We start from the raw sequence: 24,383 nt of genomic DNA on the forward strand, positions 1-24,383 counted from the left end.
TCAGTTTGTGAGTTCAAGCCCCGCGTCGGGCTCTGTGCTGACAGCTCAGACCCTGGAGGCTATTTCAGATTCTGTGTCTCCCCCTCTCTGCCCCTCCCCTGCTCACACTCTGTGTCTCTCTGTCTCTCAATAATAAATAAAAATTAAAAAACAAAAAGAAATGTGTCTGGGTGCACATATACATATATATATATATATATATATATATATATATACACACACATATACATATATATGTATACATATATACATACATACATACATATATATGTGTGTGTATATATATATATATATATATACACACACACAAATATATAGATATATCCATATATAAATGTAGATAGATATAGATATATAGAGATAGATATGGATATGGATATGGATATGGATATGGATATGGATATGGATATGGATATAGATATAAAATCAAGCCAGTTAATTACTCTACTCCAATATTCTCTGTCCTTTATTTTTGTTTACCCTTTCATACTCAGGTAACTGCTCACCCAGCCATTCCACTCCAATTATACTTGTCCACACACCCTGAGTTTTTTAGGGGTAGCAATATGGCCAGGCTGGCAGATGAGTCATTAAGTCTAGATGAGCACTGGTCAACAGAGGCTTTGCTGACATCTTTGTTTCTGCTTGGGATGCTGGTGCAAGAGTATAAGATCTAGAGCCGTGGCAGCCATATTGTGACCATTAGGCCTCTTTATCCATTTTGCAGTTTGTTTGCTCACAATTCTTTGTGTTGTCTTCATGGTTCTCTTGTATTTATTTCTATTTTGCTGGTATATATTTCTTTTTAAGGACTCCCTCATAGTTGCTCCATGGGCAGGACATTTTCTGAGTTCCTGGAGCCCACACAACATCTAATGTTTGCCCACTATTTCACACGGACCTCGGACCTGAGCTCCCCAAACCCTCCTGCCTTTACAACACCTGCATTTATTTTGCTCCGGTTTTGTATGGGATCCGATCCATCTGCCCCCATTCTGTCTTCCACAAATTGTTCAAAAGCTCTCCCATGCTGGTGGCACTCTTGTTTTCCTATATTCCCAAGGGCCGATTCTTTAGAAAAAAATTTTTTTGTCATTTTGTGGAAGCTGGGTCTGAAATGAGGACAGATGTGTGAGCTCAGGCAGTCATTGGAATTCAGTATCAAAAACTTTTAACACAAAAATCAATACTTCATTCTTTACAAATTTATAGGGAAACAATGGTCCTTGAATGATTCCATTTGGGCTCAGGAATACACTGTGATTCTGTGTTTTTCTTGTTCCCCAGCTATGTTTTACATTCCTTTCTCTGTGGACTGTCCTGTACCATTTAAAATACATGCTTTCTTCCGGGGCACCTGGGTGGCTCAGTTGGTTAAGCATCCGACTTAGGCTCAGGTCATGCTCTCGCGGTCCGTGAGTTCCAGCCCCGCATTGGGATCTGGGCTGACGGCTCAGAGCCTGGAGCCTGCTTCGGATTCTGTGTCTCCCTCTCTCTCTCTCTGCCCCTCCCTGACTCATGCTCTATCTCTCTCTCTCTCTCAAATATAAATAAATGTTTAAAAAAATTTTTTTTTAATACATGCTTTCCTGTAAGCACATGCCTGGCCCAAACAAAGGAGGGAGGCTCGAACACACACCCCAGCCCATAGCGCATGCGTGGCGTTGGCAACCCTTCGGCGTAGATTCGACCGCGGCCATTGGACGACCGTCTCCGTTCTCAGGCACTATTTTCCTGAAGCACAAATCTGGCGTCACAGGTACAGCCCAGGCAGCTCTCGTTTAAAGTGTGGAACGTAAAGGAACCAAACGACGGAGCCGCAGAGGCCCGCATCGTGGCCCTGGCCCCGCCGAGGCTCTCAAGCAGACAGCCCCGGACTCCGAGGGGCAGGACTCTGAAGACGCCTCGCTGAGCGAGTCCGGGCTTGCAGCCCACCCTCCCGGTGGGGGCCACGGCCGCCGGGGGGGGGGGGGGCCTCTCCGAGCCACGCACCCGTCAACGGTGAGGTGACCGAGGCGTGGCGTCCCCCTCGAGTCCGGGCACCGTGCTCAGGGCGGGGGCCACACTCGCTGCTGTCCCGGTGACCAGCCTCGCGGTCCGCAGTGAAGCCCCGACGCCTCTACCGGCAGCCTTCGCGAGCCACCCACCTGAGCACCCACGTGGGCACAAGCCTTGCACGCAGCCGGGCTACGGGTAAGCCACGCGCGCACACACGCTCCCCACGCTACGCAGCGTCTTCGCACGAACGTGTGCGTGTGTGAGTGCGCGTCGCCTGCGTTCACGTGCTCCCGCATCCGCGTGTGGGCGTGGGTCTGTGCCAGGCATACGATCGCGTGTGGGGCCGGGGCCGGGCGGGGCGGAAGTGGGGGGACGGCAGGGAGCGTCTGGTTCCCACAGCCCAGCGCGAGCCTCCCCGGGTTTCTCCGCTTACAGAAACCGCTAACGCGCTCTTGTCGGCACGACGTCCAAAGGCATGTGCCCGCCGCCTGTACAGGGCCTGCATTAGCATAAGTATTACATTAGTGGGACCAGTTAGAATGCGCTTGTCTCTCAAGAGACTCTGCGACGCGACCTGGAAACACTTACGTCCGACGTACGGGTGCCACATTTAAAGAGAATACGGAGACAGCTCAGTTACGCGACTGACAGCACGGGATGGGAGGCCCAGGTCCACATTTCTTCTTAAACGAAAGATGGATTCCTGAAATATTTGTGTATCAGTTGCCTACACTGCTTTATGGCCTGTAGAGGAAATTGTCCTTTAAACACCTTCCATAACATTAGTGTCCTTCTCGAGCCATAATCAACCTTCTTTCCCTCAACCTCCCATCAACTTAACTTTTCAAGTTGGCATGAATTAAGGGCTGTCCCCACTGATCTGCACTCTCCTGAAATTATTGTAAAGTGGAATTATGCGCCGCTAGTCAGTACTTTCTGTAACTGGAGAAGGTGCCGGGGAGACTCAGACCAAACTTGCCGGGTTAGGTTTCAGCGTGTATCTAGTGGCACGGGCTCGCTCAGCCAAGCAGGTGTATTTCCATCCTAAGTACGACCCAGATCAACGCACAAAGTAGGCAGGTTTGTCTGAGATGCCACCGTCTCACTGGTGTTTTAGGGAAACTGTGTAGCTGGCGTGCAGGTGTGGACCTTCATGTCGACAGAAGGTTCCGGCTTAGTCATTCGGGGCTGTCACAGCAAAGTGCCTCAGACTGGGTGGCCAATGTCTCGAAGTTCTGGAGGCTGGATGCACAGGGTCAGGCAGAGGCAGGAAGCAAGCACCCTCCCGAGAATCCCATTGTGGGGGCCCCACGCTCACGACCTCATCTAACCCCAGGAACCTCCCAAGGCCCCCCTCCCACTACCATCATGCCATGGGGGTAGGGTTTCAACACGTGAATTTGGGGGGACACAAACACTCAGCCCATTATAGGGCCCGGGACTGCCGTGGGGTCTGTCCGTGTTACAAAGAGCGGACTTCACTCCAGGTGCCTCACGTCGGCATGGATGGAGGACAGGATACCGACTGCTCGACGGGTTCGTGCCTAGCTTCCGGAGCCAGCTGCCTAACGCAGCCTGCCGCCCCTCACGAAAGGAACCAGAGCACGCCGTCCCACGTGGAAGCCCCCAGTATGGCTCCCAGATACACGTCACCACGCTCTGCCCGTGACCCCGCGAGGCAAGCGCTAAGCAAGCCGGCCTTCGCCCACACTGCCACGAAGACCAGGCTCTTCTCTGCTGGCCGGGCAACAACAACAGCCGGTTTCCTTCTGCTTCTGACGCTGCGGGGAGCCCCTGGAGCCCCAGGAGGGTGGGCGCCTAGGCAAAGCTGGTGGTAGCCTCCCAGCCTCTGTCCTCCGGGCCAACACGACGTGCAGGTCCACGCCGACCCAGCTGACCCACCCGGGTGGCTCTCCAGGAGCCACACAGACGTGCTGCCCCGCTGGGGACCACCCATTCCCACCCCGATGCTAGAGTGACTTCCGGGGGGCAGTGCTCAGCGGAGGGGACCCGCGTGGCAGCCGGTAGCCACACGCAGCTCCGTGCCCCTGAATGGGATGCGCTCTCGCCGTGAAACACACACCAGTCCCCGAAGACCGCCTGCGATGAGGAACGTGAGCCATGTCACGAACGCCGTGCACACTGGGTACGTGTTGACACGATCGTGGAGGGTGGGGGGGGGGATGTGGGGTCAAACAAAACACACGCTACTAAAATCAGCTTCGAAGTGATGAGTGAGTGGTTGAAGAAAGTGGAGCGGATTCACTCACAGGAAGGACACTGCACCACCCGCTCCAGCACGGGTGGCCCTTGAGGACGGTGTGCGGAGGGAGGGGAGCGGGTCACAAGAGGGCGAGGGCCGTGTGATTCCTCCCACGAGGGGACCGAGAGTCGCCAGCCTCAGAGGCAGGAAGCAGGACAGAGGCGAGTCGTTATGGTGGAGAGAATGAGACAGGGTTTCACTCCGGGAAGAGGAAAAGTTCTGCGGACGGACAGCGGTGGTGGTTGCCCGGCAGCGTGAAAGCACCTGATGCCCCCGAACCGTTCACTTAAAGTGGTTAAAATAGCAAATTTTGTGGGCGCCTGGGGGGCTCAGTGGGTTGCGCGTCCGACTTCAGCTCAGGTCATGATCTCGCGGTTCATGGGTTCCAGCCCCGCGTTGGGCTCTGTGCTGATGGCTCGGAGCCTGGAGCCCGCTTCGGATTCTGTGTCTCCGTCTCTCTCTCTGCCCCTCCCCTGCTCACGCTCTGCCTCTGTCTGTCTCAAAAATAAACATTAAAAAAAATTTTTTTAACTAGGAAATTTTGTGTTATGTGTATTTGACCTCAACAAAAATTTTTTAATCAACTTCACCTGTTTCTTTATATTTACGTGTACATTTTTTTCCTACTAGAATATTTATACATTTAAATTTATGTGCTGATTATTTGTTATTATTTATTAATTATTTATAAAGATTCCACTAGCACATTGAAGATGACTGATGTGACGGTTTATGGCTCTTGGACAGCACTGGGCCAGAGGGAACCAGTTACTTAATTGACAAACATTTAGTGACCAGCTCTACACAAGGTATGGCGACAGGTTCCAGAATGTTAAAAAATAAACATAAGGTACAATCCTGACAAAGTATCTCCCCCAAGGTATTTATTATTTACAAAGGCAAAAATAGTAATTTTGCCCTTTCTTATTTATTCTTGTCTTATCATTTGTAATATTTCTTACGCATATTTACCTTATAACATTTAGTCTATATCTTTTTTTTTTTTAACTAGGAAATCCAGCAGACACTACCTTAGCCAAATGATCAAGGTTAACGCCACCGATAATAACATATACCGATGTCATGTGCCCCTGCTACGCGGCACAGAGGACGCACATCACCTCCGATCTACCGGTGAGAGCGACAGACCTGAACTCGAGGGCTTTCGACAAAATACCTGACCCGTGTTCTTCAAAAGTGTCAAGTTCCAAAGGAAAAGGAAAGACTGAGGAGCTGTCATATCTTGGAAGGAATTAAAGAGAAAAAGTTAAATGCTTTGTGGCAAGGTGAGATCTGACTCCGGTCCAGTTGATAGCATGGGGCAGATGTTCCTTCTTACCCTTGGGGAACCGCCACGGCGAGGGGAGGTGTGGCCACAGGAGGCAAGTGGTTGAAGGTCATACAACTACCGTCATCTATCTCCGCAACATTTCTGTAAGCCTCAAATTACATCGAAATTTACGAGTGGATACAAATAAAGGCACGCAGGTCAGACCCACTCGGGCCGCTCTCTGGCCACCGGCACAAAGCCCAACCTCGCCGGCTCTGTGCGCCCCCCGTCTCACCCCCAGTCTCCTGTCCAAGGCCAGCCAGAGTCAGGAGCACTCGGCCACCTCTGTCCCACTTTCTGGAGAGCCGAGATGGGTTGTTTATTTGGGGGGCATGTAGAGAAGTCCTTACTAGGTTTTATTAAATGAGAAAAGGAGTGAGTGCTCATTGCGTAAAGTCAAAGAAAGCACGTGAATGAGAGAAACAGCAGTAAACAGTTCGCCTCCCCCAATATATTCCCGCCCCAGAGGCGACCAGGTACCAATGGGCGGCCAGCTTCCCTGTGCTTCTCCACGCTCTGCAAACGCAGGTGCACAGGTTCATGTGGCTTCCTCTCCTACCTTTGCAAAGACACGGGGTCGTCTCCCAGGTGTTATCCTGAAACTGGGCTTTCCTCACCCGACAATGCCTCGCGGGCACTTCTTAGAATTATAGATGTGTAACTCCTGCCCGTGTGCAAATAGCTGCAGGATATTTCAACATCCTACATTATGACTGCACTAGAGTCTATCGGCCACGCTCCTACGGATGGACTCACGCCATTGCCAATGTTGCCGCAGAAACAATGAGTCCGTGTCTATCGGCAGTCTCGTTTCTGAAGAAGAGTCCCTAAATGGGATGGCTAAGACAAAGGACGCAAACATGGTTACTTTAATAAACATCCTCGGATGACTCCGCATAGTGGGTTTAGCGGTCACATCCCCACCGGCGACGGATGGACGGATGGAGCCCCGTGTCCCAGCCCCTCACGTGCCTTCATGCACTCAGCAGGGCTTCATTGCAAGGCCAATGTGCCCCCTCCATTAAAGTGTTTCTTTTGTTGTGTATGAGGTTTCCACATATGTATTTGGGTCTATTTCTGGTCTACTGATTTCTTTCATTTCTTCCCCGTTACTTCTATTCTACGAGGCTCTCTCCGGGGAGGGAGAGGAAGCAGCCCATACCGTACATCTTCCAAAGTTTTCTTGGCAAGTCTGACGTGTTGATTTTGCTTTCAGAAATTTAAAATAACTCCCGGCTCAGTCGGTGAGGCATCCGACTTCGGCTCAGGTCGTGGTCTCGCAGTTCGTGGGTTCGAGCCCCACGTCGGGCTCTGTGCTGACTGCTCGGAGCCTGGAGCCTGCTTCCGGTTCTGTGTCTCCCTCTGGCCCTCCCCTGCTCGTGCTGTCCCTCTCAAAATTAAATAAACATTAAAAAAATGTCCAAAACAAATAAAAAATAAAGAAAACAACTTCTGATAATTCAAATAAAATTCATTAGAACTATATTTGGAGTTGTATCACATCTATAAAATAAATATGTAAGATGCATTAACGTTTGCAGTAGGTTAAACACATAAATAATATATACATATAGAATCTAGTTTTGTATTAAAGTATATATAGGTAGATATACACATATGTTTGGAAGAGATTTGTACTTTTAAGATTGATATATTCCTCTCCAGAAACTTGTGCTGAGTTCCTTTATCTGAGAATCAATTTACATCTTACAAAGAGATTTTATAGTTTCCTTCATGTGTGTCTTGAATCTTTTTCACAAAATTTGTTTTTTTCCAGAGATTTTATGTTGTGGGCAATGTTTTATTTCACTACCAGGAGAAAGCCAGTTGCTACTTAAAAGGAGAAGATTTTGTTGATTTTTGTAAGTTAACTTTGCTTCCAGCCACCTCTTTGAATGTTCTATTATTTACTTAGGCAAAAGCCCTTAGGTTTTCTAAATATGTCATCTCATAATCTGCAATTCAAGGATCAAGTTTCCTATCATTTTTTATGTTAATTCACCAGCTATAAGCCCACAAGGGCAGGGATTTGTGTTTTCATTTTTCCATTATGTCCCCATTTGGGCACACAGTGAACTCTCCATAAATATTCACAAGGAAGGGAGGGAGGAGGGGGAGAGAGGGAGAGAAGGAGGAAGGAGGGGGGGAGGGAGGGTAAGAAGGGAGGAAGGAGGAAGGGAGGGTAAAAAGGGGGGAGGAAGGAGGGTAAGAAGGGAGGAGGGAGGAAGGGAGAGTAAGAAGGAGGGGAGGGAGGAAAGGAGGGTGAGAAGGGAGGGGGGTAAGGGAGGGTGAGAAGGAAGGGGGGAGGAAGGGAGGGTGAGAAGGGAGGGGGGAGGAAGGGAGGGTAAGAAGGGAGGAAGGAAGGAAGAAGGGGGAGGAAGGGTGGGGAAGAAGGGAGGGTTAGAAGGGAGGGGGGAAGGGAGGATAAGAAGGGAGGAGGGAAGAAGGGAGGGCAAGAAGGGAGGGGGAGGAAGGGAGGGTAAGAAGGGAGGAGGGAAGTAAGAAGGGGAAGGGAGGGAGGGTAAGAAGGGAAGGGGGAAGGGAGGATAAGAAGGGAGGAGGGAGGAAAGGAGGGTGAGAAGGGAGGAGGGAAGTAAGAAGGGGGGAGAAAGGGAGAGTAAGAGGGAGGGGGGAAGGGAGGATAAGAAGGGAGGAGGGAGGAAAGGAGGGTGAGAAGGGAGGAGGGAAGTAAGAAGGGAGAAAGGGAGAGTAAGAAGGGAGGGGGGAAGGGAGGATAAGAAGGGAGGAGGGAGGAAAGGAGGGTGAGAAGGGAGGAGGGAAGTAAGAAGGGGGGAGAAAGGGAGAGTAAGAAGGGAGGGGGGAAGGGAGGATAAGAAGGGAGGAGGGAGGAAAGGAGGGTGAGAAGGGAGGAGGGAAGTAAGGGGAAGGGAGGGAGGGTAAGAAGGGAAGGGGGGAAGGGAGGATAAGAAGGGAGGAGGGAGGAAAGGAGGGTGAGAAGGGAGGAGGGAAGTAAGAAGGGGGGAGAAAGGGAGAGTAAGAAGGGAGGGGGGAAGGGAGGATAAGAAGGGAGGAGGGAGGAAAGGAGGGTAAGAAGGGAGGGGAGAGGAAGGGAGGGTAAGAAGGGAGGGGGGAAGGGAGGATAAGAAGGGAGGAAGGAAGTAAGAAGGGGGGAGGAAGGGAGGGTAAGAAGGGAGGGGGGAAGGGAGGATAAGAAGGGAGGAAGGAAGTAAGAAGGGGGGAGGAAGGGAGGGTAAGAAGGGAGGATAGGAAGGGAGGAGGGAGGAAAGGAGTGTAAGAAGGGAGGGGGAGGAAGGGAGGGTAAGAAGGGAGGAAGGAAGTAAGAAGGGGGGTAAGAAGTAAGTAAGGAAGTAAGAAGGAGGGAGGGAAGGGTGAGAAGGGCTTTGATATTTCCTTGCCAGATGAGATGCTTCCTGCTCAGTGTTAACAAGTTGTCCGAACAGGATATAGATAATTTGTCACTGAGGCATCTCTGATGTGGGGCTGTGGCTTCTAACCTGGAGAGGAGAGCCGCACGACGCCTCCGGCGACACCGGGGCCATTTCCTCTACCAGATCAGGCTCCTGCCCCCAGATTCCCCGCCGGCATCTCCCTCTTCTGGGATAAGGGAGGAGAGAAGCCGCCGTCGGCTGAGCTCTGTGCCTGGCACTGTACTAGGTGAATTTTCCGAGTCGTCCGTTCAAGTCTCCTAAAACCCTGTGAGCTAGATATTCTGGTTCTCAAGTGTTCCTTACTCTTGCCTCTGGTGACCACTTTTATTGGAATTAACAATCCCTAAAAATTAACAAGCGCACACAAAAAAGAAACCTTACACCTAAATTTTGTTCCACAAATCATACCCCCAAAGTTACCCTTCGTTTTATTCACTAGATTTGCTTACGAATGATGAGTTTATTGTTTTAAAGAGAAAAAAAAACAACAACTCCATTTCAGGATGACAAAGTCTTCTCTGGAGCACAGTCAAAACAAAAGTAGCCCTGGAAGTATTTTCAAAAGTAGCATTTTAAAACCGTTCGAACATTCCCTCAAAAATCAAACATGGAATTCCCATATGATCTGGCCGTTCCATATCTGGGTACACACACCCAAGAGACGTGAAATGTGGGACTTGGACAGATATTTGCACACCCGCGTTCATCGCGGCATGATTCACAGCAGCAAACATGGGGAAACAACCCCAGTGTCCATCCGCGGATGAAGGGATAAGCAAAATGAGGTCTATGCACACACTGGAATATTATTCGGCCCTAAAAAGGAAGGAGACACGGAGCCCTGCTACAACGTGGATGAACCACGAGGAGATTCTGCTAAATGAAACAAGCCAGAAACAAGAGGACAAATACTGTAGGGTTCCACTTGTGTGCGCCACCTGGACGAGTCAGATTCCTAGAGACAAAGTCGAGGGGGTGGGGCGCCGGGAGCCGGGGAGGGGGGTGGGGAGGCAGTGTTTCGTGGTTTCGGTTTGGGAACACGGGCGGTGGTGATGGTGCCACGACAACGTGAATGTGCTGAATGTCACCGAATCGTACACTTACAAGTGATTAAAATGGAAAATTTTATGTTTTGATGTCAATTTGATGGCAATTAAAAAAACACACATTTTAACCGGTTTTGAACCATGGCAGTGTTGTCTTGCCTCCCCCAATGCCAGTTGAAGGTCAGCACTAGCCTACGGGAGAGCGACATAGTAAGAGTATAGGCTCTAGAGGCAGACAGACAGACAGACAGGCAGACAGACGGGCTTCTGATGGTGGCCCCACTGCTTCTCGGCTGTGCGACCTACGAGCAACTGTCTTCCACTTACAGCACTTCTGACACCAAGTGGGTGGGTTTTCCACACCGAGTCGTCCAGTTTTCCACGGACACCAACTGGGTGTCCTACGGTTTAATTCAATTCTGACACTAACTACCCAGAGTGAATGCTGACCCCACAGGTTAAGGGCTCAGACCCACAGGACCACCCCCACCTCAGATTCAGATACCGCTTGTAAACAGCGCGTCCCCAGTTCACCCACACTCCCGTCCAACTTGAATTGGGGGTCCCCACGACTCCCTCCCCGGGTTTAATAATTCGCCATTATAGCTGACAGAACTCCTGGAAACACTTATGTTTACCAATGTCTTACAAATAACATTGTACAGAATACAAATGCATGGCCAGATGAAGAGGTATGTAGGCAAGGTCCAATAGGTCCCAAGCACAGGAACCGCTGCTTCCCCTGGAGTTGTGTATGTCACCCTCCCAGCGTGTGGAGGTGTTTACCAACCCAGAAGCTCCCAGAACCCTCCAGTTCAGAGATTTTTATGGAGGCTCTGCCAACTGGGCATGATGGATCGTTCGCTCAATCTCCAGCCTCTCTCCTCTCCCCAGAGGTTGGGGGTGGGACTGACAGGTCCAAGCTTCTAATCGTGACTTGGTCTTTCTGGTGACCCGACCCCATCCCGAAACTATTCAGGAGCCCACCGAGGGTTGCCTCGTCTTATCACCCACAAAATTTCAAGGAATTTAGGAGCTCTGTGTCAGGAACTGGGGGCGGAGACCAAACATATACTTCAAAGTCGGTCTCAGAATTTGGGAAAGTTACTTCACCCTCTGAATCTTAGGACTCTTGTGTGGAATTTATAAACCAAGGTTCATGTGGAGTTCCTAGCACCATGCCTAACCACACGACGCTCCGGAAACAAATGCCCGCTGTTGCGGCTGTGAAGACACATAGGATAACCACTGGAATCTCACGTCTTTGTGCAATTATTGCCACTTAATTCTCTAGATAGGAAAAGCTCACTCGTCTGATTGTTCTATAACTAATTTTCTTTAGATTTTTGGATACAATGTTCGCAACCATCTTGGAGGGTTCACGTTTCTCTGTTTCATACCATCTACAAAGCTACCGCAACCAAGAGAGCAAGGTACAGTTTAATGAGATCGAATTGAGAGCCCACAGATAAACCCTTACACTTATGGTGAATTCGTTTTTGACAAGGGCACCGAGACTACTCAGCAGTGGAAAGAATACTCTTTTCCACAGGCGGTGCTGGGACCATCGGATATCCACAAGCAAAAGAATGAAGTGGGATCCCTACCTCACATCATATACAAAAATTAACTCAGAATGGATCATGGGTACAAATGTAACAACTAAAACCACAAAACTGTCTGAAGAAAAATAGGAGTACATCTCTGCAAGCTTGGGTTAGGCAACGGTTTGTTAAATATGATACCAAAGCAAGTGAAAAAGAAAACAAAAAAAAAATTGGACTTCATCCAATGAAAGACTGCTGTGCAGCAAACAAGACTATCAAGAAAGTGAAAAGACAATCCTCAGAATGGGACATGATTTTATATATATATGACTTTTATCCAGAATATATAAAGAACTCTTACAATTCAACAATAAGAAGACAATCTGATTGAAAAATAAGCAGAGGAGTTAATTACACACTGTCCAAAAAATATACATACAAGCAACCAGTAAGCACATGAAAAGGTACTCAACATCGAGTCATTAGGAAAAATGCACATCAAACTCACATCTGCCAGGGTGGCTAGAATAAAAGACAGAATGTTTCATGTTTTCTGCTTTCTTTCTTGTTTTTTTTTAACTTTTTTTAATTTTTGAGAGAGAGAGAGCATAAACGGGTGAGGGGCAGAGAGAGAGAGTGAGACACAGAATCCGAAGCAGGCTCCAGGCTCTGAGCTATCAGCACAGAGCCCAACGTGGGGCTCCAGCTCACCAACCATGAGATCATGACCCGAGCCGAAGTTGGACACTTAACCGACTGAGCCACCCAGGCGCCCCATCACGTTTCCTGCTCTCTAAAATTCCCTGGTGAAGGAGGGACCCCGCCTACCTGCCTTCTTTGCTTTCTCTTTTGGGAACATATGCTCAGGCATGTGGGTGCATCTTCTTGCCCCTGTGCTATTTATTCTTTGCTATTTAGTGCTATTTATTGTGGGTTTTTTTTTTTTTTTTTGTCGTCTACCTGGGCTTTCTCACTGTCATGTTCTGAATACTGCCAAGGACCCTGTAGCTGAGTGGAGTTTCTCTGTTCCAGTTTGTGACTTCTGACTGTAGGACCCTAACATGAGCCTTGTTAGAAATGTGCCAAAAATGAGCTAAATCCAGCCTGAAGAATGAGGATCAAAAGGGCATCTCCTCTGACTGAAAAAAAAAAAATGCACAAACATCAGAAGACGGATCTTAGAGACCCTGAATTGATGGCTCAAATGAGTAAGGTATTCCTACTCATTTTTGGATTAATCTTATTCCTAAGTGAATCCTGGGTATATCATTTACCTTTTGCTTAAACAGTACTGGTTAATGGCCATAGCTTTGAAGTTCTAAAATTGTTTATAAAATTTCTATTTGCTCATTTTTTTTTTTTAGTATGCCACTTCTGGCCCCTTCCAACATGTTTCCAGCTGGATCTCTTGCTGTTCTCCATTAATTGTCAGCAGATTTGGGCTTTTTTTCCCCCCAAAGGGTAGTATAATTTTTTTTCATGTCTTTACTTACTTACTTACTTTTTTTTTTTTTGAATTACCAAGTACTAGATGGGGTGCCTAGGTGGCTCAGTCGGTTAAGTGTCCAACTCTTGATTTCAGCTCAGGTCATGATGTCATGGTTTCATGGGTTCAAGCCCTGCGTCAAGCTCTGTGCTGACACAGCAGAGCCTGCTTGGGATTCTCTCTTCTCCTCTCTCTCTGTCCCTCCCCTGCTCACACTGTCTGTCTCAAAAATAAATAGACTTAAAAAATTTTTTTTAAAAATTTAATTACCAAGCACTGGAAAAATCATCTGGAGGTAGGAGTAAAGTATCAGTATGTTAAGCATGAGTCTGAATTTCCATTTCTGAAATTTTCAAAATAGTCAGTCAACATGGACCATTTACGTAATGGAAAGTTACGAAAACAGCGTTATAGCCATGGCTCCCAGCGCCTCCTTTAACTTTGATCCCTGAACTGCGTCACTCTTCAGGGTTGGCTCCCGTGTGACGCTTCTACGATTTTTGGGTCTGCATTTACAGATCACCGGAGTGCTTTCAGAAGGGAGGCAGAGCTTAGCAGACGGGGGGGCAGGTGACACAGCAGGACCCCCGGGGGACCAGAAGCCAGCCAGCACTGAAGTGACCCTCCTCGGCAGCGTGCTGCCTGTCACTCCAACACTGACACACGCACGGAGTTAATGTGGGCCAACAAGGGAGATGCGGGTTAGATCTGCACCCGCTGCCGTGTTGGAAAGGCAAATGAGAAAAACGTACGGAAAGCACGTCTGGCACAATTCAATGCCCTCGCGAAGGTCGCGTTGAGCCTCTGCCCAGATGCATGTTGCAGCCGTCTTGAAAGATGCTCTCAGACTGGAGGTGGGCTTTCTCCCGCCGCCCTCAGTGCCGAGCTGAGCCAAGCTGATGGCTGGTTTCCATTCCCACTGTCCCCCCCATGCCAGGAATTCCTCTGTGGACTCTCTGTCCGTTTCCACCCTTCCGAGCTCCTCTCTGCAGCCAAGGGGCTGGAAGTCTGCAGACAGAGTGTCCTGGAAATGCTTCCAGCTTCCTGATGAGCCGCTGGTGGAAGACTGGAAGGGAAGAGAGGGAAAAGTTCCTTTGTCGTCCTCCCAGGCCCTACATCCAACGTGACCGGTGTCCTTACAGGAAGACGGGCATTTGGACACAGACACTCGTGGAGAAATGCCGCGTGGCCACGATGGAGCCAGCCGCTGGAGGAATGCCAGGGGTTGACTGTTCCAGGGCCCTGGGAAATAGCGGCCTGCAGTGCACTGGCCACCACGTGTCGTGGGGACACCCCTCCCCAGAGGTGAATACTGAAGTTCAAACAGCTAAGCAGTCGCCAAGAGCCCCGAGAGAGAGAGAGAGAGGCTTCCCCCCAACAGTAGACAGAAGTCACTTATTTCTCGGAAACCCTGGCGTAGCTAAGACCCTAACATACGCTTCCTATCATCCACTTAGTCAACGATTGACGGAACATGTATTAGGTGACATCTTGCCAGATGTGTGGGCCGCACAAATTGCTTCCGGTTCCGCTTTTGAGATGCTGGTGGGTTAACGTAGCTGGTACTTGTAGATACTTTGCTAGTTCCTAGGACCAAACCAAGTAGGTAGGGATTGATGCTCTTCACCAAATATCGCCAGCTGTCTGCCTTGAGCACGTGTAGGGTGACACTTCCTGAGGCCTCCAGACGGAAGCCCACATGACTGCCTCTGGCCCCTGGGCTGCTGGCAGAGCTGTGTGTCTGCCTTGAAGACAGAGCGGGCCAGCGTGAGGTCCTCCACAGCCCCTTTCCCTCTGCTTGACGATGGCCCCAGGTGAGGCAGTACCGTCCCATCGGCCTGGGTGACTGAGTGACTGTCACGGCCCATGGCGGACACACAGCATGAGCAAGAAAAGAAGTCTCCTCTCTGAAGGGGCTCTTGTCACCGTAGTGTCACCAGCATACGTTGACTGGCCCAACAAGAAAGACCCAGTATCTATCTGCTTTGCAGCTGCTAATGGTTCCCTAAAGGAAAATGTACATGTAAATAAAGGAAGTTCATACATATGCAGTTACTAACTGGCACAGAAGTCTGGTGACAAGAATGGGATAGCGTTGCAGGAAGGGAGGGAAGTTTTCCTTTCCTAAGAAGGAGTTTTCCATCTTAGGAAACTTCTAGAGGAAAGTCCCGCTCAGTGGAACCGAGGAGGCAGACACACAAAGCGGCACCCAGGATGCTGGCTGATGGGCACCAGAAGAGAAAGTGGGCAGGGTCCCATAGTGTCTGAGACTGGCCGAGGGCTGGGAAGTCTCCTGGGGACCGGCATTTGGACGGGGTCTCAATGAGCAAGCCGAGAAGTGTGACAGAGGGGTCAGGACGGCTCCTGGCGTCATTTCTGTGACACATCTCCACTGTCCAGCAAAGCTCCCATCACGGAGGAAGAGCCCGCTCCAGGCCCGCTGGCCAGTGCACAGAGTGACCGATAAATTCCAGGACAGGTGAGGTGCCCGTGGAAGGGCTGGGGCTCAGAAGGGTGGGGGCCGCTCAGGGAAAGAACGGGCCCCCAAGTTCAGACTGCTCTCTGATGTGTTCCTGCAGGACACACTGCAGTCAGGAGAGAGGCCCCTTTCAGATTTGGTCAGGGCTCTGCACAGAACCAATAGGAGATACATGACACAGATACAGGTATAGATAAGAGAGAGGGGGGGTGGGGGTTGGAGGGATTTACCAGAAGGAATGGGCTCACATGCTTGTGAGGCTGGCCAGTCTGCTGTCTGAGGGCGGGCTGGGGACTCAGGCAACAGGTGACACTGCAGCCTTGGGACAGAATTTCTTCTTCTTCAGGAAACCTCAGTGCTTTGGCTCATACTCCTTCGGGGGCTGACTGAGTCCCACCTACGCCATGGAGAGTAACGTCCCTTACTGGGAGTCAGCTGACTGCCGAGGCTGACGGCATCTACTAACCACCGTCACAGCCACACCTAGATGGGGGTTTGACCGAAAAGCCGGCGTTAGAGCCGAGGTGACCCAGAAACTACCAGCACAGCCTCCAAAACACGCCTCCTGCTTACCGCCAAAGCCCCTGCTCCTTGGATGTGTACGTCTTCCCTTACGAAGCCCCCTCTTCCCGTCCTTCTGTCTACACCTGACCAATGCCCCGCCCCCACTCATGGAAAGCCTTCGCTCCTGGCCCCCCACCCTCCCCTCCATCCCTGCTCGGGCCAGTTTCCTTGGATGGGCCACAGTGGTGCCGGTTGAGCCAGCAGTCAGGTTCGTAGTCCCCTGTATCCTGGCTCTGTCCCCACCACGAGGGAGACAGAGGACTCAGCCTCACCTTCCTGCTCCTGGGCCTAACGCTGGATGTGTCCATCAGATATGCATTGGTGCACATATATGAGCCTCAGGTGGTGAGCTAGGACATCCTAGGATCTCTAACTTGATCATTCCCACAAGCCAACCTGTCACACTAGAGGCACAGATTTTAAAGCTAAAGCAACAATAATCTCAAATGCAGGGACTTCATTCTCGAGCCGTAAAAATCCCAAAAGGGTGACTCTTGAGATATGCCTGAGCTTAGGCCATCATGAAATGGTATCTGAGCAAAACAATTATCTTTAGAAAACTAGGTGATTTTCAGACGCTCATTGAGAGGGCTCAGACCCAAGTCAGTAGGTAAGATATCCTCTCATCTTCTAGGAAGCAACACATCCAGCATTAATATACATGGATCTGTATCTATATCTACATATACCCCTCCTCCATCTATCCATCCATCCTTCCTTCCATCCATCCATCATCCATCCATCCCTCTATCAAACTATGCATTCATCCATCCATCCATTTATCCTTCTTTCCTTTCCCTTTCCCTCCCACCCTCCCTTCCTTCCTCCCTTCCTTCTTTCCTTCCTTCTTTTCTTCCTTCCTTCCTTCCCTCCTTTTCCTTCCTTCCTTCTATTCATCTATCCATCATCCATCCACCCACCCATCCATGCACGAACATGTCCTCCTGCTCCAGTGGTGTCTTCCTTGTTTGCCAAAGAAATAAAGCCTTGATATTGTACTTTGTTGACATACCAGCTAAAAACTGCCTTCTACTCAGCAATGCAAATAAAACCCCTTAGTTGCATCAAGACTGATGGATGGTGTGGCCCTTGGCTGAGCTGGAGAGCGCAGGAGGGAAGCAGGAGGGCCTGGAGGAGGGGGTGCTCAGGTGCAGCCCCCGGGGGACACCCGTGGGGTGTGTGCCAGGAGGCTCAGATGCCCGGAGCAGCAAAGCTGGGAAGGAGAAGAGGGCTCCAGAAGGCATCCAGGGAGCCTGTGTGGACGGGGTGAGTAAGAGCTCTGGACATGCTTATTTTACGAACAAGGAGGTGGACACCCAAGAGAGGATGAGACATCAGACAAAGTGACAGAAAAGAGAATGCCAGGAGCACAAAGCTTTGAGACTGCGTCCTTTGGAAGCAGACTTTATGATACCATCTGATGGGTCTGATGACAGAGAGAGTGGAGACATTTTAAGACCAAAAAAAAAAAAAACCTCACCATCGGGCAATTTTTTTAAAATTCTACTTCATGTTTCCCCTTCCAAATTGAGATATAATTGACATGTATCACCGTGGGAGTTTCACTTACATACCCTGTGGAGTGGTCACCAAGGGCAGTTAACATCCATCACCTCATAGATACAGTGAAAGAAAAAGCATGAAAAGCAAAAAACATCCTTCCCCTTGTGATGAGAACACTTAGGATCTACTGTCGTATACCAGCCGTCCTGTACATCCCTCGGCCGTGCTGGCTGGACGCCTCACGTGGCACATCCCACCCCTGGTTCCTATTTCTCTTATGACCACAGATTGTACCCTTTGACCACCTGCCTCCGATGTCTCCTCCACCCCATCCCTGCCTCTGGGAACCACAATTCTGATCTCTTTTTCTATGTGTTTGTTTGGTTTTGGTTTTTGGAGGCAGGGGAGTGTGGGGGGGTTGGTGTTTTTTCGTTCGTTTGTTTGTTTTGGGGTTTTTTTCGTTCCGCATAGGAGAGATCACGCAGTATTTGTCCTCCTCTGTCTGGCTTATTTCACTTCGCACAATGCCCTCAAGGTCCACCCATGTTGTCGCAAAGGCCAGAATTTCAATTTTTAATGGCTGAATAATATTCGCTGAGACAGACAGATAGGTTTTTATCCATTTATCCATTAATGGACAAGTTTGTTTCCACATCTTGGCTTTTGGAAGTAATGCTGCTGTGAATGTGGAGATGCAGATATCGCTTCAAAATCGTATTTTCATTTCTTTTAGATGTACACCCCGAGATGGGACAGCGGGGTCACAGGGTAGTTGAGGAGCCCCCCGGAGTGTCTCCAGAGCGGCCGCAGCGGCCTGCGTTCCCACCAGCAGCGCACGAGGGCTCCGTTCCCACATCCTCCCTAGGAATTTTTGTATCTTGTCCTTCTGGTGATGGCCGTTCCGACAGGCACGAGGGGAGAGCTCACTGTGGTTTTGATCTGTGTTTCCCACGTGGCTAGTCATGTTGAGCATCTTTTCACGTTCCCATCGGCCATTCACGTGTCTTCTTTGGAAAAACGGCTCCTCAGATCCTTTGCCCCTTTTTTAAAAGATGTAAGTCACACCCCGTAAGTTACTTTCATGGCCCGATCATGGATCCAAATCCACATTCTGGAAAACACCACTGGGGTATATCCCCAGACCACCAGGGAAGCCTGCCCCACCCCCTTCCGCCTGAAGGTCTCCCGTGAGCACTGTCCTCCCGTGCAGGCAAATCCGCAGAAATAGGCAGGTGGTCTGGCTGGGTCTGTTGTGCCTGGGGAGGAGGGGGAGGGCGACGCGGAAAGGAAAGGGTGCGTATGTCTGGACTGACCCCCGGGTCCGGGGACCCTTTGGTGCTGTTATTCCAGCTGAGATCACCAGGCTGTACCATTTCACGCTCATCGGTGTGCCCCAGGTGGCCTCAGCCCCCTCCCTGAGGTACCGGGAGAGCCTGTCCTGGCTCCAAACCCTGCAGAGCAGGGACCAGGGACCCGCCCACCTGCCAGAGCCTGACTCCCTTCTCCTGCAGCCCTTTGCCCAAACCTCCTTATATAAAAGAACAAAAATCAAAACACAAACCAAAGCACAAACAGGAGGCTGGGTGCTCCCTAACCCCGGGCAAGGGCCCTCTCCCCACCGAGGCGGAACCACTCTGCTGCAGACCGAGATCCAGCTGCCTTCGCGTTTTTTCTTTTGTTTCCGTTTTTGTTTTAAGCTTGACGTCGATCCACAAGAACGTTTTGGGCAAATCGAAAAGCAGCGTGGAACTTAGATGCCGGCTTGGTGGCCGACGCGCTGCACACACAAGGCTCCGTGGAAATGACAGCAGGCAGCTTGGGAACCACTGCGGACCCTCCTCCGTCCGGCACCAAACTGCTCACCAGGCGGGAGAGGATCGTCATTAAGGGTCAGAAATGATGCCTGGAGATTTTCAGTTGACGTATCTCGCATTCTGTGGAGGCAAGTGTGTTCTTTTTTTTTTTTTTTTTAATTTTTGAAATTCATTCATTTCTGAGAGAGAGACAGAGCATGAGACAGGCAGGGGCAGAGAGAGAGGGAGACACAAAATCCAAAGCAGGCTCCAGGCTCTGAGCTGTCAGCACAGAGCCCGACACGGGGCTGGAACCCACGAATCATGAGATCATGACCTGAGCTGAAGTCGGTTGTTCGACCGACTGAGCCCCCCAGGCACCTGGTGTGAAGGTAAGCGTGTTCTAATAGGTTTACACGGGAATACACTCATGGGGCACCCGGGGCCGTGTCTCAGGAAAATCCCTAGGATCTGCCTCTCTCTCTCTGTGTCTGTCTCCCTCTCTCTCTCCTTTCCCTCTCTTTCTTCTGTGCTTGCGTTCTTTCAGGAAGGAGTGTTTGGTCCAACTAAGGGGAACTAGGAGGAGCCTCTTGGAGGAAGGGGCATTTAGGTTGGGGTTGGAAGAATCACTTCCAGTGGGGGAAGCGTTTCGGGCTTTGAGGAAAACCTGGAAGGGCAGGAGGACTTAGGGCGGCTCCTTTGGGAAGGGGAAGGGTCCCGGGTCACGGCAGCATGCACGGGTGGTGGGAAGGTGGGCAACACAGGACACAGGAGGGCTGCAGCCCGAGCCCAGAGGAAGCCTCCATCTGCGGGCAGTGAGGAGCAGTTAGGAGATTATCCAAAGGGAGCAAGCCGACCCCTGTGTTACAAAACACGCATGTTGGTGGCACTATAGAGCAGGGACAGCTGGAGGCAGGATGGGGGTGGCTTACCAAACTCTATGGGCCACAGTTAGGGGACTGGAGTGCCCGGAGCCCCCTGCCCTCCAGAAGCTACCCACGGACACGCCCTCATCCATGTGACAGCCCGGCAGGTGAACCAGGAGGGGGCAGAGCCCCAGTCACGGTCCATCCGGACCCCAACAAAACGGTCCCAACGGCCAGCATCTCTGGGAGTGACTGTTACACGGTGTTTCTATTTCCCGTCTCCGAGTACAAAGACAACCGACGAGAGGATGTGGGTGGAGGAGATCGAGTCTTCACTGCAAATTTCTGTGATTGGAGGTCCTTTCGATGGTCTTGGTGGCATAGCATTTACCAGGGAATAATCAAGCCTTGGGATTTCGTCTAGTCACGCATAGTGAGTCACGTATGCTGCGGGCCCATCACAGAATTACAGGCTTTGCTTTCAACGCGCGGCTTGTAGACCCTAACGTTCCCTGCAAATCAGTCACCAAGATGGAACCTGGCGTGTCCCTTCCCCCGGGGGGGGTGGGGAGTGTGTCTCCAGAGACGCCCAGGGTCCCTGCCCCCAGCTGCCCTCTGCGGCCACCCCAACATCATGCCAGGGCAGGCCCCGTGACCCACTCGAGAGGTGGGTCTAGACCTAGAAGGCCCGGCAAAGTCCATATTTGTGTTTTCAGGAGTCCTTGGCGACCGTGTGAGACAGGAGACAGGAAATCACGGCCTTCAGACAAATCCGGCCCCTGACGTGTGTTTCTGTAAATAAAGTTTTATTGTAACAGCCATGCCTAATGGCCCACGTATTTGTTCTGTGGCTGCTTGTGGTTACGACAGTAGGGCCGAGTCCTTGTGACGGGGGCCGTGGGGCCCCAAAGGGTAAGATATCTGCTCTCTGGCCCTTTCCAGAAAAGCCTGCCAAACGCTAACGTAAGAAGCCCACCTACCACACGGAGAGGCCCAGCGGTTCCGTGTACGGGTCACAGCACCAGGGGACTGGTCTCCAGGAAGACAGAACGCCCCGCGGAGCAGGGGCGAGAGAACGGCAGCTCCGAGTCACTGTGTTGGGCAATTGATTACACAGCCACCTCTAACTGGAACCCCTCCTCCCGCCCCCGCCCCCGCCCCCACCCCCCAGGACGGTCAGGCTGTGGCCGTGAAACGGGATGACAAGATCAGACACAAGGCGGGGCTGGACACTCATTCCCGGCACCGTCCAATAGGACACCTGAGTGGCCGCGGAGCTTTTCTGGAGAAACAGAGCAAGTCATGGTGAAACCAGCTCTAAACCACACACTTCTGTTTCCTTCACCCTGTACGTCATCCCCACCGTCGGCAACAGTTTGACCACACTTTGGTCTGTGGGCTCCTGCCTTTTAAATGCATCTTATCGTTACGAATGCGGTACGGGTACCCGAAGGGTCGCCCAGGACGGAAACTCCTCCCCTGACACACAGAAGCCACGTGGGCTCCTTGCACCCAGTTCTAGAATGTCTTCTTAAAGAGACAAGCCGGTCACTGAACCTGTCTTTAAAGAGACGAGAAGCGCCATGAATCCAGCTTCGGTTTTCACGGTTGGCTCGTAAATCCATCAGTTACACCTGTTCCCGGCTAAGTGACAATCAGAACACACTCTACTTGTCGCATTTCCTCGACAGCATCTTGACAGAGGCTCAGTGCCCTCTCCCTCCTGCTGGAGAAGCCGCTGCTTACAAAAGGCAAATGGCAGGTCGTGGTGGGTGACGCAGGGGACGCCTGTAGTCAGCATGACTGCCCACCAGGACAGTTGGCCCCCTCCCCAGAGGGCGGGTCAGGCAGGAGGCCCCAAGGACGCATGCACCTCGAGGCCAGAACCACATGAACCATGTTGTGTGACAAAGGGAAATCTGCAGACATGACTGAGGTTATAGGCATTTTTTTAATGTTTATTTGTTTTTGAGAGACAGAGACAGAGACAGAGACAGAGACAGCACGAGCGGGGGGCGGGGGGGCGAGAGAGAGGGAGACACAGAATCGGAAGCAGGCTCCAGGCTCCGAGCCGTCAGCACAGAGCCCAATGCGGGGCTCGAACCCGTGACCCGTGAGATCATGACCTGAGCCGAAGTTGGACGCTCAACCCACTGAGCCACCCGGGTGCCCCTAAGGTTACAGACTTCAGTAGAGATTATCCCGGACTTCTGGGAGGGCCCAATTCCATCACACCCCCCTGACACCCAGAAAGCTCTTTCTGGCTGGAGGCGCAAACGTGTGACAGAAGGTGGCTTCAGAAATTGCCAAGTGTGACAGCGGCTGGGTTTGGAGAGGCTGGGGTAGCATGAGGAAGTCGGGGGGGACCCCAGCCACCAGGACAGGCCCGTGAACAAGGCACTCCCGGGCCAGAGGGGGGCTCCTGGGACACTGTCCCCCGAGCAAGGCTTGACCAGCGTCCCTGTGGGGCGGCGCAGTCTCCGGGCCCCTTGGTCCCCACCGAAGAAAGTTCTGCTTCTCGTCACGCTGTCGTCTCCTCCTACGGAGATGCATCACCAGGAGTCCACAAGCACCTATGCTTCTGGTTTTCGGGAATGAGTGAGTTCTTTCAGGGAAAAAGAAAGTGCCCCCTTTCACTGCACACCCACCCACAAAGCAATGCCTGTCTGCATTCCTCTGCTCACCAAGGTGTGCCTTATGCTAGAAGTTTCCATCCTATACCATTGTAAACTATCAGTGTTTGGTCAGCATGGTGGCGGCCACACCGTCCCTGGAAGGCACTGCGGTCCCCCCACTGTCCCTGGAAGCCATCGCGGTGTCCCCACCATTACTGGAAGCCATCACAGTCCCCACACCATTACTGGAAGCCATCACAGTCCCCACACCATTACTGGAAGCCATCACAGTCCCTTTTCTGGAGCCCAGGGCTGTTGTTGCCCAGGCAACCAAGAGGCCTTCCGACTGACTCAACCACACAGATGCTGCAGCTCCCACCATTCTCTTGGGTCTGTGTCCTGTCCTCTCCCGCTGCCCGGCCACCTGCCCACCACGGCTGTCCCTTGCTGCCTCCCAGCTCACAGGGTGCCCCCTTCACCCTTCCCATACAGCCTTCTGGGCCCAGCGGATGGAAGATGGACAGGGGGCGGCTGTGTAAGCATTGACCCACCACAGGTGAACCCTCTGTCCCCCCACCTGCCTGGACAAGGAGGCGCCCTGGCAACTGTCGCCCTGTCGCACGTCTGTAAACATTGGATCAGGCCTCGAGCGGGCCTGCACTGAGCTCCCTTGGGGGAAACTGAGGCAGAAGGGCAGGAGAGGGCGGGAGGGAGCTGGGTACACAGGACAGTTAACGCTGGATTTTACTCTTGTAGAACTTCTATTATTTCACCTACTAGTATATGCTGGAGGTGAAAGAATCAGTTCCTGCAAAAAAGAACAATTAACCACCTAAAATCATAGTACCTCAAAATGCATGTAGACCTTGTCTCACACCCAGGGCTCAGCTCTGTTCTAACGCTGTTTGTCTCACAATATCTTAGCCCCGCTTGCCCCTGCTTCCTGGCTGCAGGGGCTCCAGCCGAAGAGACCCCGGGAGGCAGGGGGGCTGGAGTGTGACTGCCCCAGTGACCCTGGCCCAGGGCTTCCCTCCTGAGCCGCGGGTGGCCACCGTGGGTGCTGTGGACACCTGGGGTTCCCTCGGGGACTCATTTTGGGTTCTGGAGGACCATTCTGCCCCGCGGTGGCTGTCACAGAAAGTGCTTGGCTGACGCCTTGCAGTGCTGTGTTCCTACCAACAAGCCTTGGCTCTCTGCCTGCCCCCATCCCAGGCACTGACTAGGTGTGGCCACCCTGCCCTTCCTGCCTCGGGATCCTGGGGGAAGGGGTGCCAAGCAGGACCCAGGGCAGGACAGAAGCCTGGACACCAGCAGGGCCCCTGACCTCCCTGACAGTGGGTGATAGAGCGGTCAGAATGGGAGCTGGGAGAGGGGCACCTGGGTAGCTCAGTCGGTTAGGTATCCAACTTCCACTCAGGTCATGATCTTTCGTTGAGCCCCGAGCCAGGCTCTGTGCCGACAGCTCGGAGCCTGGAGCCTGCTT

At 51.6% G+C, this 24,383-nt stretch overlaps 1 protein-coding gene and 1 long non-coding RNA gene across 2 annotated transcripts in view; one reads left to right on the forward strand and one right to left on the reverse strand.

Annotated features, from left to right (window-relative positions):
• The first annotated feature begins 1,690 nt into the window (after positions 1–1,690).
• On the forward strand, positions 1,691–6,636 carry LOC122233039. Its single transcript, XR_006210470.1, has 2 exons — positions 1,691–2,193; positions 4,955–6,636. It is a non-coding gene; the product is annotated as an uncharacterized LOC122233039 (long non-coding RNA).
• Positions 6,637–13,342: 6,706 nt separating this feature from the next.
• Positions 13,343–24,383, reverse strand: part of AUH (AU RNA binding methylglutaconyl-CoA hydratase) — a 208,656-nt gene continuing 197,615 nt past the window's right edge. The window contains exon 11 of the mRNA XM_042964066.1: positions 13,343–16,042. Coding sequence (XP_042820000.1) covers positions 16,031–16,042 — 12 coding nt within the window. The 3' untranslated portion in view covers positions 13,343–16,030. The remainder of the gene's footprint in view (positions 16,043–24,383) is intronic.

Source organism: Panthera tigris, chromosome D4, assembly GCF_018350195.1.
Source record: "Panthera tigris isolate Pti1 chromosome D4, P.tigris_Pti1_mat1.1, whole genome shotgun sequence".
Classification (NCBI taxonomy): domain Eukaryota; kingdom Metazoa; phylum Chordata; class Mammalia; order Carnivora; family Felidae; genus Panthera; species Panthera tigris.